Source organism: Pseudomicrostroma glucosiphilum (assembly GCF_003144135.1).
Source record: "Pseudomicrostroma glucosiphilum strain MCA 4718 unplaced genomic scaffold BCV69scaffold_10, whole genome shotgun sequence".
In the NCBI taxonomy this organism is placed as follows: Eukaryota; Fungi; Basidiomycota; class Exobasidiomycetes; order Microstromatales; family Microstromataceae; genus Microstroma; species Microstroma glucosiphilum.
This window is the reverse complement of record NW_020289922.1, coordinates 523,805-536,029: the sequence shown is the minus strand read 5'-3', so window position 1 is coordinate 536,029 and position 12,225 is coordinate 523,805. Positions and strand designations below refer to the sequence as shown.

The 12,225-nt window shown below is 55.2% G+C and overlaps 5 protein-coding genes across 5 annotated transcripts; 3 read left to right on the top strand and 2 right to left on the bottom strand.

Annotated features, from left to right (window-relative positions):
- Positions 1–1,981: 1,981 nt before the first annotated feature.
- Positions 1,982–4,605, bottom strand: BCV69DRAFT_35361 (kinase-like protein). The gene is made up of 7 exons (XM_025495214.1): positions 4,255–4,605; positions 4,127–4,187; positions 3,932–4,050; positions 3,587–3,866; positions 3,377–3,524; positions 2,528–3,301; positions 1,982–2,217 (listed from the first exon to the last, which is right to left on the bottom strand). The coding sequence occupies exons 1-7, from the start codon at positions 4,450–4,452 to the stop codon at positions 2,124–2,126; spliced, it is 1,674 nt and encodes a 557-aa protein (XP_025346989.1). The 5' UTR covers positions 4,453–4,605; the 3' UTR covers positions 1,982–2,123.
- An 806-nt stretch (positions 4,606–5,411) lies between these two features.
- On the top strand, positions 5,412–6,653 carry BCV69DRAFT_283933 (hypothetical protein). The gene is made up of 3 exons (XM_025492867.1): positions 5,412–5,535; positions 5,609–5,813; positions 5,895–6,653. The coding sequence occupies exons 1-3, from the start codon at positions 5,521–5,523 to the stop codon at positions 6,491–6,493; spliced, it is 819 nt and encodes a 272-aa protein (XP_025346988.1). The 5' UTR covers positions 5,412–5,520; the 3' UTR covers positions 6,494–6,653.
- Positions 6,654–7,010: 357 nt separating this feature from the next.
- On the top strand, positions 7,011–8,016 carry BCV69DRAFT_294525 (hypothetical protein; the record flags this gene model as incomplete). Its single annotated transcript, XM_025493873.1, has 3 exons — positions 7,011–7,059; positions 7,140–7,279; positions 7,378–8,016. The coding sequence occupies 3 exons, from the start codon at positions 7,011–7,013 to the stop codon at positions 7,969–7,971; spliced, it is 783 nt and encodes a 260-aa protein (XP_025346987.1). The 3' UTR covers positions 7,972–8,016.
- A 296-nt stretch (positions 8,017–8,312) lies between these two features.
- BCV69DRAFT_313567 (hypothetical protein) lies at positions 8,313–10,156 on the top strand. The gene is made up of 2 exons (XM_025495038.1): positions 8,313–9,150; positions 9,257–10,156. The coding sequence occupies exons 1-2, from the start codon at positions 8,408–8,410 to the stop codon at positions 10,029–10,031; spliced, it is 1,518 nt and encodes a 505-aa protein (XP_025346986.1). The 5' UTR covers positions 8,313–8,407; the 3' UTR covers positions 10,032–10,156.
- BCV69DRAFT_283928 (putative ATP phosphoribosyltransferase) lies at positions 10,148–11,677 on the bottom strand. Its single transcript, XM_025492866.1, has 3 exons — positions 10,839–11,677; positions 10,308–10,687; positions 10,148–10,193 (listed from the first exon to the last, which is right to left on the bottom strand). Exons 1-3 carry the CDS (start codon positions 11,401–11,403, stop codon positions 10,179–10,181), a joined length of 960 nt encoding a protein of 319 aa, XP_025346985.1. The 5' UTR covers positions 11,404–11,677; the 3' UTR covers positions 10,148–10,178.
- Between the last annotated feature and the right edge of the window lie 548 nt (positions 11,678–12,225).

Genomic DNA, 12,225 nt, shown 5'->3' with positions numbered 1-12,225 from the left:
TTTGGCTTTTGTCCCCTGAGGCGAAGGGAGATCAGCCAGAAGAGCGCACCGGAGTGGCACACGGAAGTGGCTGGCTCGTAGGACAGATCCTCCTCGTCGTCGTGGCGAAGCGGATCCTCCTCAGCTCGAACAAGTCAAACAGAGGAGGTCAATGAGTGTAGACTCAGACAGCTTTTGCTGCTGTTCAGTGAGATGGTCGATACAAGGAGGGAGGAAAGGGATATGACGGGACGAGGCAAGACGAGCTGAGGAAGTAAAGACCTCGCGGGTCTAATCAGACGACGTCCACCACCTCGCCTCGCCCCGTCCCGTCGGGTGGAGCAAGCAGGACCGCGCGTCCCGTTCCGCCGGTCCGTCTGGCATCACCTCTCGGGTAGCAGTCGTGATCAAAGTCGCTTGCTAGTGGAATGTATCGAATTATAAGGGTGAGTACACCAAGTGGGTTGTCGTGGAACGTCAAACACGAGGGAGTGAACAGATGGAGCAACAAGAGCAGTGAACGGTAGTGCCAGTGTAGAACAAGAGCACGGTGCTGGAGAGCAGGAGGGTAACGGATATAAGGAGCAAGGGGAAGAATGACGGCCTAGGGGCTGTAGATGGTACTTCAGCAGATAGAGCAAATGATTGTGGTATGTCGAGACTCAGAGCACTCCTCGTACGTCCTTAGATCGTCCTCTGTGGCACAGCCTTCGATGGAACCAGTCTCTTCCACAGACTCCCACTCTCCTTGGGCGTGTGGATGGCTTCTACAGCCGAGACGAGACCGAAAGCTGGCTTCTGTGCCTCACGCGGGGTTCGGCGAGCCAGACCTTTTCCAGGAGTAGGAGTGCGAGTAGAAAGCGATGCAGAGTTTGAGGTAGAGATGGACATCTTGCTAGAGGCAAGCGTCTCGCTGCCATAGTCGAGGGACATGGAAGGGACGTGGCGTTTTTCATTAGCTCCCGAGCTCACTTCAGGTCGAGGCTGCTGCTGCTGCCCGGCGAAAGAGAAGAGCGAGGACAGAGTTGCGGACTTGCTGCGCGAGTGAGATATGCCGCTGATCATTGATGTCGAGCCCACGGCTCCTGCACCTGCAGCGCTGCTTGCAGCCTTGTCCTCGTGGCTAGGGAGCCGTCTGCCTCGAAAAGATGAGAAGCTCCTCTTCAGCTTGGCGGCAGAGCCGCCAGACGGGAGTGCAAATGAATCTGGTCCGTTCACTAGGACAAAGTGGTTCTCCTTATCATTCGATGCCAGCGCCGGGCGCTGTGGCCCACTGACAGACACGACAGTGGGTGAGCGGAACTCTAGACCAGGGTTTCTGATCCTCGTCGTCGTAAGGTTGTGGTGCTGCTCCTGGGGCAGCTGTCGTCGAACGGAGCGAGGTGTGGTAGACCCAACTCGCTCAGCAGTAGACATACTTCGACCGTGCTTGCGAGATGGGGTGGCATGCTGCCTATCTTCTTCTCGATCCTCTTCGCACAGCACTGAAAGGCGGGAGCATGATGCAGAGGAAGGACGCCAGGCTGATCTGTCAGATGTAGCAGACTTGTCGTCGGCCACCTGCTCCTCTGCCTCATGAACAGAGCTCTGACCCTGCGCGAGTGGAACGACTAAACCGTCTTGGCACGTACTCAAGGTGGAGTCATTGGTGGCAGCACTGAATCTGTCTGCAGGCGATTGTCGGTTGCTGTCGTGTTTGAAGGAGTCGCAATCAGCCTCGTACCCCAGCGTCGGAGTGAAGAGTTGACGTAGCAGCGACTGCCGTGAGGCGGCCCGTGAGCTTGCTTGATCGAAAAGGGTCGATTCCGGCTGATAAGGTTCAGCAGAAGCGGCAGGTGGAGGTCGTTGGGTGAAGGACATTTGGTCAAGCTCCTCCCTGGTCTCACGGACCAGGCGCTCGATTGCATCAAGCTTTGCGAGAATGCTTGCTCTCGCGTCCGTGTTTGCCAAGTCGCTCTGTCCCGACTTCAACACCACTGAGGCAGCGACGACTGAGTCCAAGCGCTCAGAGACATTCTTGTGGCGGACGCTGCCATTCTGACTTTCGACCTTGTCTGCTTGGGCGCCGGTTCTCTTGATATGGGTAGCGGCAGGCAGAACGATGGTCGGATCTCCTTCTCCTGCCTTCTCATCTTCGCTGAAGCTCACATCGAAGCCAGACTCGGCATCGCTGCAAAAGCTGGAGTCCTGGTCTGCTTCTCGTTGATCATAGCTTGCCTTCTTGGTGTCCCAGAGATTCTTGCAGACCTCAGCAGCTGTCAGCGCCTCTTGCGCTGCACTGTCAACGGTGGAGGCTAAGACTGAAGGGCAGTCGGAGACTATGCTGGCCGCGTCGCTGGAAGACACTTCGGCAGGCACCCCTTGTGGACGTTCAGGATGGCCTGAAGCTTTTCGTGCTCTGTGCGCCGCAACAAGAAGATCGATGGGCAGCTCAGTGGACACTGGCGACAATACACGAGAAGGCATTGGAGACCCTTGCGAGCCTGCTCGTGGAAGATTACGGAGCGCTTTCGACGGCTCGAGGCCCTTGTTGTGCTGCTGAGGCAGCTTCTTGATGGTGCCCTTCTCCGGGCTGAAACCAACCTTGACATTGCTCGACTGTTGGAGGTTCACTTTGCTTGAAACGTTTTGAAGCGCAAAGCGCAGCGGTGGAGCAGTCTGAGCAGCAGTGGGCTTGACTGTTGCGGTAGAGTGAGGTGTGCAGAGCACAAATTTGTCTCTTTTGGAGACAATGTCGATGGGAACCGCCAACTTGGGAGCTTTGCGTGGCACAGTGTGATTGTGTTGATGACCATGGTAGCTGTGAAGATCTTCAGACTTGAGCGAGACGTCGGCACTGCTGCCCCAAGGGGCTCTCGAGTCGATGAGCTCGGGCTCGAAAGAAAGGTCGTCGAAATCGAGACCTGGTGAGCCTGGGAAAGCAAGACTGCCGGCAGCAATCTTGCTGGCCAAATGCGAGGGCGTCTTCGGTAGATCCTTCTGTTCGCTATGGGAGTGACCACTGCTGCTGTTGAGGAAAGAGTCAGATGACTCGTCCCTTCCCTCCAAGTGAAGCCTATTGTTCTCAAGATCAGAGGGATCATCGCGACTTTCGCGGCGGAAGAAGTCGTGCTGACTGACTTCTGCCAGCGGCAGACGCAGTCGGGGGTTCTTGTGCACCATCAACCGACAGAGTTCGACCAAGTCTTGCGGAAGGTCATCATCAATGTACCACTCATCGTCTTGAATGCGCCGACGGTATTCGCCCATCGATTCCTCGTTGCAAGGTCCCTCGTCTGGCCTCTCGAATGGCGTGCGCCCCGTTGCCATCTCGAAGAATGAGCTACAGAAGGCGAGAAAGGCAGCGGGATGCAGGAATCAGCACATGGGTCGATGGCAAACGTGCCAGACTACTCACACACCAAGAGCCCAGATGTCGCTGAGGCGCTCATCATGGAGTCGGCCTGCTGCACGCTCCGGGCTCAGGTACTCTGCAGTGCCCATCTTGTCCTGTGTCCAAAATTCGGTGCCGCCTCCCGGACGATGATCGGTAGCGAAGCCAAAGTCTGATGTAGTGAAGAGGTCAGATTGAGAAGAGGATACACGAGTGGCTGGTGCTCCTACTCACCAACAAGGATGGGCTCCCCAATCGGGTCTTGTAGATTCCTATCAACGACAATGTTGGCAAGTTTGACGTCGTTGTGGCAGATGCAGTAGGTGTGGAGCCATTCGAGAGCAGACGCGAGCTTGAGGCAGTATGCTCTCAGCATGGCCAGTGGAAGACAGACAGTCATCGGCTCATCGTGTAGTGGTGCTACGAGACAGCCAGTAGCGGGCGTACTGATGAAACAGTCGTGCCTGATGATATTGACATGCCATGGCACTGTGGATGGTATGGTACGAAGAATCTGTGAGGCGGACAATTGCAATGATCAGCCGTAGTCTCAGAACAATTGTTATCGGCAGAACGTACCCTGTATTCCTTCTTCAGCGCCTCGAAACGCTGTCTCGCAGCCTCAGTTGTCACTCCATTGGGGGACCGCGATACCAGCTTGATGGCCTTGATCTGCCCATCGCTTCGCACACGAGCCTCTGGAATGGTACGATACGAGATTGCTTTGGTGAGATGACTTTGAGAGTAGCAGAGTCAGATCATTGCCCAGCTCACCATAGACTGTGGCCCAATTGCCGGACCCCACCTTCTTCCCAAACTGAAAGGCGTCGTACAGCTGTACAGTAACAAAGAGTCGAGTGTAAGTACGTTGAACGCGCTTTTCGGGCGCTGGTTGGTCTCACCTCGTCTTCCTCCATGGTGAAAATGCCGCTCATCTTGGCCACTTGCTTTACCGTGCGCTGCTGCGAGGCGGCCTGCAGCTTGGCCTTTCTCTGAGGGCTACGCTGAGCTTGATGGAAGCGAGAGCCAGAGCTATCACTGCCATTGAATTTGCGCTTCTGACCTGGGTCTACGCGTGCCATCTTGGTGGCTACGGACATCGGATTCCGCGCGATGTGATGTGCTCACTGTGGTCTGTGTATGTCACGACTGCTGACAGACGATGCGTTTGCTGCATGGACAGAGGATGAGTGGTCTTATCGTGAGACAGCGGCAGGTTGAGAGGGTGAGTAATCGCGAAAGGGGGGTACAAGGAAGAGGCGAAAGCGACACTGTAGGATCCGAGAGCTAGGTGTGATTGTGATCGAGATCGAAAGGCAAGGGTCCTCCATTGTTGACTCTCATCTCCTGCTCCACCCTGCTGCGTCGTGGGTCCGCAAAGCGTGTGTGATGCCCTGAAAGTGGTGGCTATATGCGCTTCACCCCCCTCCTCCTGGCCTCCCTTGCATGCGTAAGTCCTTGCCGTGCCGACGTGCCTGGGGGTCCTTTGGTGTTGTTTGCCTCGTGGTTCATGGTGATGATGGTGATAGGTACAGAGTGAAAGTAGCAATCCACTTTCTTCGGAATCGTCGCCCGTCTCCGGAACGCGGAAGCGGAGTTGCGGGAAACTGCAGTTCTCCGTGGAGACGCCCGGGCCACTTGGTTGATAGCGAGCAACCCCGCCTTGCTCTGTACTACGTCACTGTTCACATCCAGATTCACCTGGGTCCGATTCTGCACCGCCTGGCCGTGTACTGGTGTCCTTATAACTCTCACATGCAGTCTATCGTTGGTCCAGCATACTCCCACTACTGACACTCTGACATCCACCTGCTATTGCACCGGTCGCTGATCGACAGCAGAGGTCTGATCTCCACAACGTCCCCTTTCTGAAGGCCATACAATTTTGCCGGGAGTGAGTCTCGCAACTGATTGTGAAGGAAACCTTACCTATGATGGTCAACACCACTTGTCCAGGGACCACCAAGTTGGTCAGTCAGGAACTCGACGCTTCAACACACCGCAGCTTTATGCTGGCCAGCAGCAGCTTCACTCTAGTGGCCACCGTCGCCTCCCTCTGGCTCTTGTGGCAACACTTGTCCAACTATAGCCACCCGCTGCAGCAGCGCAACATCGTAAAGATACTCTTTCTGGTGCCTCTTAACATCATTGCTTCATGGACACGCTATATGTGGTACCCACAGGTGAGCTGCTCAGTACAGGGAAAGCGCTAAATAGTCACCGCTGACCTCTGTGAATGATCCCATCCTGCCGGAGTCTTCTGCCTTCGACGTTATCAGCGCTTGCTATGAAGCCCTCGTCGTCGTGAGCTTCTTTACGCTCCTTTTACAGTATCTTGGGGACACATTCGCTCAGCAAGAGGATGTCTTCCGAAAGGTCAGGCTGCTACAAGGTCCCTTTCCGGGGGGCTGGTGGGAGACTCGAACCAAGTCAGGACTAGGATTTCTCAGATTTATGAAAGGTGAGAAAGTCATGGAACAGTCCTCGACGCCATGTCTTTCTGTCCACTGACTAGAAACTTCCCGTGACCCCTTCCCCCCAGTGGCTATCTTGCAGTATGCGATCTGCCTACCCATTTGTACCGTGGTCGCAATCCCACTTCGATCAGTCCATTGGGACTGTGAAGAATCGTGGCTGCCAGGAGTCATCAATACATGGCTCTCTATCACCTTGCACAGCTCGAGCATCGTAGTGATGTACTGCCTCGTCGTGTTCTACTGCACGATAGCCGACCGCATCAAGTCTCACGGTGCACTTCTCAAGCTCGTCTCCGTCTTAGCTACCATGGTTTTGTGCTTCCTGCCAGGAAAGGTAGTCACGAACAACTGGATAGAGCTTCAAGCCGAGTTGGACAGAGTTTTCTCTGCTGTCAGAATGGCCTTGATTGCCCTTTTGCACCTGAAGGCCTTCAGCTACAGCGCCTATAGAGCTCACGATCAAGCTAAGACATCCAGATGGCGAGCCGCCCTAGATGCAATTAATTGTCGGGATCTCTCTGCGCAGATGGAGGACTTTAGACGGATTGTCACGCGAGACGACCGAGAACATGGCTATATCGTGCTGGACGACGTCAGTACTGAGACATCGCAGCCCCAGGCGACGGCTAGGTCTTGGACTGACATGCCTGAAGAGACCGCCTGAACTACGGCAGAAGGGCAGAACGACGGAGCATGTGTCGAAGCCGGCGATGTCCTTGCTCAAAGCATCGACTGCTTCAACTGCGACAGACTTGTGTGACTGCGATGACGGGGTCCGTCGCCAAGGTGTGTACCACCACTGTAATCAAGCCTTTGGGGGGAAGGCAGAGGATGCTATGTAGAGCAGAAAGTAGATAGTAGTCTTGAGAGAGTCGACCTGTACTTCGTATAAGTCTCGTTGTCGCTGCCCTGTTGTAGTGTACGAGTCTACTAAATATATTACTGGAATCGTGAGCCGGCACCAGTGCAGACATCGGAACGGAGGGAAGCTGGCTGTAGTCTATGCTACTCGAAGCATCACGTCGTCCTGTGCCTCCACATTCGCGAGACGCGCGCAGGAAGGGAGATGCAGTTCCTCGACGATTTGTCGGAAGAAGCTCTATTTTTTCAAAGGTTGCTCCTCCATCCACCCACGTTACCCGTACATCGCACCACTTCATTCCGCACTTCACATATACAACATGGCCACTGAATACTCAAAGCAGGACAAGGAGTTCGACACTGCCACTCGTGAGTACAGCTGAGGGGCCCCCGGGTACCATTCGGCTGGATGCTAACGATATTGCCTCACCTCTGCTCCTACCTCATAGAGGAGAAGCTCGATGCTTGGGGAAAGGAATTGACTCAGGCTGACGCTGTGCTCTTGCGCCAGCGAGAGAAGCTCTACAAGCCACTCTGGGAGAAGAGGGACGAGGTTCTCAGCAAGATCGATGGCTTCTGGCCTCAGGCTGTGAGTAGCGAATGCAAGCGGCTTCGATGGCCGAAGCTTTTCTGCCCTTCGCAATGTTCGATCTGCTCACCCCTTCTACCCCGTGTTCCCCCTCATAGATTGCCAACCACGAGGGCTTTGCTGCCTACTTTGACGACGTCGACCACCCTCTGATCGCCAAGCTCAAGGGCATCAAGATCCACCGCGACACCGAAGACCCCCGAGCCACCAAAATCGAGTTCATCTTCGATGACAATGAGTACCTGTCTGAGAACAGCCTGGTGAAGGAGTTCCAGATCAAATCTGACTCGAAGGACCTGGGTGACTCCGAATTCGACTGGGCCGATGACCTCAAGCCCATCAAGACCGAGATCAAGTGGAAGAGTGACGAGAAGAACCTGTGCAAGCTCAAGCCAACCAGCTACGAGGACGAGGAGACCTTCACTCCCGGCTCCTTCTTCTCCTCCTTCTTCGACTGCACTCACCCCGAGATTGCCAATGGCATTGGTCAGCTCATCGCCGAGAGCTTCTACCCTATGGCTGTCGACTGGTACACCGGTGATGCCGTGGACGATGACGACTTCGACTTCGATGACGAGTCCTTCTCCGATGAGGATGACAGCGAGGAGGAGTCGGAGGACGATGACGCTGCTGAGATTGACCTGGAGGAGAAGGACGAGAAGCCCGCCAAGAGGGCCAGGACTGAGCAATAGAGGGTGGATGTGAAAGCCACATGACGGGAGTTTCAGATCAGTAGCCATGCTCGCAAAAGGGCAAGGATCAGACACGATCTGGGCCACCAGCACTCGCTCGCGTACACACGCACCTCTTCATGTACTCTATCAAGCTCCGTGACCTGTTGCTCGCATCTCTACATATATCCAATAATCGACAGATAGCAACCAAAAGACGATCTGACTCTTGAGGTTTCTTCGTGTCTGTGTCTTCACGCCACGTTCCAATTTCGGACCTCTGGTCTTTGTATCTCCGCACCCCTGCACCTGCACTGGCGCGCTTTCCGTGATGTCCGGCGCCTGTCCGATCTTCTCGATGGAGTTGGTGCCCCATTTCTAGCCTCCTTCTCCTGGATCTCCATTCTTCAGGGTATCTCACCTCACAAGCTCCTGCAGCAGAAGCGCTACAGACGATATGCAGCTCCCCCTCGCCTCTTCGGCGCCTCGAGGAGCGGCAGCGGCAGCCTCAGCAGCAGCAGGCACCTGCCCTCGGCTGAGACATATCCTCACAGGCACCTTCAATACCCTCTTTCTGCATCTCCTCACCTTCGATACCCTCACAAAGGACTTGACCGTAACTCTGTCTGTGCCCGCAAGGGGACCTCATCAGTACTTTGCCCTTGGCGGGTTCATCCCAGAGCTTTCCAGCAGCAGCGGCAGCGGCAGTGGGGTTGGGAGCAGTAGCGCAGCAGGAGGAGCAGCGCATCAAGCATCCCGCATCGTCTACGCAACAACATGGTCAGATGTGCGGGAGCTCTCCGCCTGGAGTGTCTCCCTCGTGCCTGGGCAAGAGAAGGTCAGTCTGATCAATGCGAGGGAGATCCTCGCTGCGGGGAGCTATGTGGCTGTACAGCCGCCGCCGTTCGAGTCCCGCACGAGTCCAGCGTACGGAGTGAAGTCTTCCCTACAGGGCGCTACCTCCAGCTCCAATTCCTCAGGAGGACCCTCACGCTTCCTCTACCAAGCTGGTGGACCCACAGGCGAAGTCTTCGAGTTGGACCCGACGACAGGGGCTATTGGTGTCAAGACGCAGCAGCTCGTCCTTCTCCCAGGAGGGGAAGAGGCGCTTGCGGGAGCAGACAAGAGCAGGAAGAGTTTGAGATACGGAGCTCACAATGTGGACTTTGACATCAATGGACTGGCGTATGTTGCGGATCTGTGAGTAGCCGGAGGTGGGGCGGGAGACGGCCAGAGTGGGATAATACTTCAGAGGGCAGGTTGCTCACTAAGCCGTGCTGTCTGTTCGCCTCTCTCTCCTTCCCAGCGGTCGCAACGCTATCCTAATCTACTCGCGAGACGTCTCTACAGGTCATCTGACACTCCTCTCCTCCAATCCTTCACCGGCCTCGGGGGACGGCCCACGGCACGTTGTTCCCACTGCCTGCGGTCGCTGGGTGTTTGCGGTAACGGAGCACAACTCCTTCGCCGATGCCTACCGGGTGATCCTCCCTAGTGACAGTCAAAGCAAAGTATCCGACGTGCCTCGATTGGAGCACGTCCAACGAGTCTCGCTTCTTGCGACAGGCGCAGATCCGCATGCCTACCGGGGTGACACGATCCGTCTTTCTCCTTGCGGAGGGTACCTCTTTGCAACCACGCGCGGGATGACGACGGCTACCAAGGGGCTCGTGACGGGGTGGAAGGTCGATCTGGAAGATCTTACTGCGCCGATCGTGGAGGAATCAGGAGAGACAGATGGAGCCATAGTCAGATTCGAGACGCCCACTAGCGGTGGTAAAGCCAATGCGTGGGAATGGGCGCCGCGCTACCCTCTCGATGCGCCTCACTACCCTACCTCCTCTTCTTCTTCCACTGAGGAATCTACCTCTGCTTCTGGTCCTGAAGGGGTGGTGCAGGATCTAGCCGTTCTGACCGACGATGAATTGGGGTATATCCTCGTGATGCAATGGGACGGTAGGGATCTTAAGGAGGTTGCGCGGACACAGCTGCCCGGTGTAGGTGGAGGGGAGAGTGCAGCGAGTGTAGGACTCAAAGAAGGGGAGAGGGAAGGGGCGAGTCATGCAATCTGGTTGAGTTAGCCATAGAGTCGAGAACAGAAGAGATCAGAACGACATTGTATGTATGTGCTAGGCTGCTCTATTGGCAGTGAAAAATGCTATTTTGTTATAGGTGGAAAGCAACAAGCTTTGTGCCTCTATCGGTGACAGGTGAGAACCCACACTCTCTCATGTTCGGCAATTCTATCAGGTGCAAAGGGGGGGAGCAAAGCCAGGCCAGGTCAGTCAGTCTGCAACTCGTTTGATCATCCTCCCAAAGATCACCTCGTAATGTACTGTCCCTCCGTTTCTACTCACGTCCAATGCCAATGTAAAGATGTCCTTTCCTCCCACTTCTTCCAATCGATCCATGACCGTGGCCACTTCACTCTTCTTGACCATTGCACTAACTGCGCTCCATCCATCATCTTCCAAAGGACTGACCGTTGCTGCCCTCCTTCCAGGAGTAATAGCCAATGCCGCATCCAAGTTAGATCGATGGATATTGTATTGGCATAGAACGTATTGGGCTGCAGCCATTACTCCACGGATACGGGAGACGATGAGCTTGATCAGGGCTTGGTTGGAGCGAGCGTGTGGGGTGACGGGACGGATTAGGACGGCTTGAGAGGAGAGTAGAGTGGCGATTGCGTGGAGACCACAGGCTCGCATTGTCTCTCCTGACTCGACTAGGTCGACTGCCGACGTAAGGGAAGGGGGAAAGAAAGAGTGAGAGGGTGTCAGTGTACGAACTCTGCGACACGATGAAGACAGCGAGGCTCCCTAGTATACAAGCTGGGCAGCTAGTCCTTTGCATCTCCGATCCTCTTGCCTCTGCCTGCAACTCACCAATACCATCTGCAACTCCCAGCGCACAAGCCGCCTCTACCGATCCTCCCACGTACTCGATTTTAGTCTCTAGCAATTCCACCTCTCTACCCTGAGCCTGTGCCTCTCTCCTCCTCTTCTCATTAACCTGTGCATCCAAATCACCAAAGTACTTTCGACTAAGCACATCAAAACTCGTAGCCACCTTTTTCCCCACTAGAGCCTCTACCGTCTGTAATTCTTCATCTACCTCGGGAACCTGTACTTGAAGTTTACACTTGCCAAATCCAAGTTCCATTTCCTCTGCTACCAAATCCGCCAATCCACTCTCGACGACCATGTCTTGTCCAGTAATTCCCAAGTCTACATTTCCTTCTCCTACAAATCGAGGAATATCGGCTGCAGGGAGGAATACGAGTGCCATTGGGTGGTTCATGACCAGGGCTACATCCAGACGATTTTGACGACGGAATTGAATATCGGCACCTGAGAGAAGCTCGAGACATTTTTCATAGAGGCGACCTTTTTTGGGAATGGCAAAGAGCATACGACCTTGAAGGGCGTCCTTGTTGAAGAGGGTAGTCATGGTGACAGTGGTCGGGTGGTGGAGGTAGTGGGGAGGCGGTAGAGGAGTCCTCAGGAGTGGGGTTGCTCTGTATTATAGAGTCTGGATGGGCACAGCAACCAGCGAATAGGGTGACGGTGGTGGTGGGGGTGGTGGAAGAGGATGTGAGGGACGGGGAGCGTACCGAGTCAAGGTAACGATGGAAAGAGGGACCTAACTGACTGCCTGCTGCTGCTGCTGCTGCTACTGCTCCCTGCACAACGAGTCTTTTCGGGGGAGTGGGATGCGGATGCGGCGGCGGCCGAGGCGTAGAGGTGAATCACGGCGTTTTGGCTGCAGCGTGCCTCGAGGCAGCCAGGGCCTCGCGCCTCGCCTCGCCTCGCCTTCACAGCAGGGAAAAAAACGTGGGCCAAGGCCACTTCCGCTCGCAGCGAGTCATACCTCGGCACATCCACCATCCATGTCAGTGTCACAGGGGAGAGGTAGTCGTCACACATGGTACCCCCTCTTGGATCACCTTGCAAGAGTTCCAGTCATGATCTCACATCACTGATCATGCAGACTTGCTCACACTTCACACTTCGACTTTGGGTTCACTTGGTTGTTTTTGAAGCGATGTTCAAGAGGACAAAGACTGAAATGGGAAGACCAGCGTCGATGAAACGCGGAGATGAGCGTGGGGAGGAAGGACCACGGACTGACTGACTGACTGACTAACTAACTACAACTCAGTACACCTGCCACCTCCTGCGCGCAAGCTACCAAGTACCGCCACCATCTGGAAACACATCCATCAGAGCGGGTCCTCCCCCTACTCCGATGAATTCTAACACCCAAAAGACA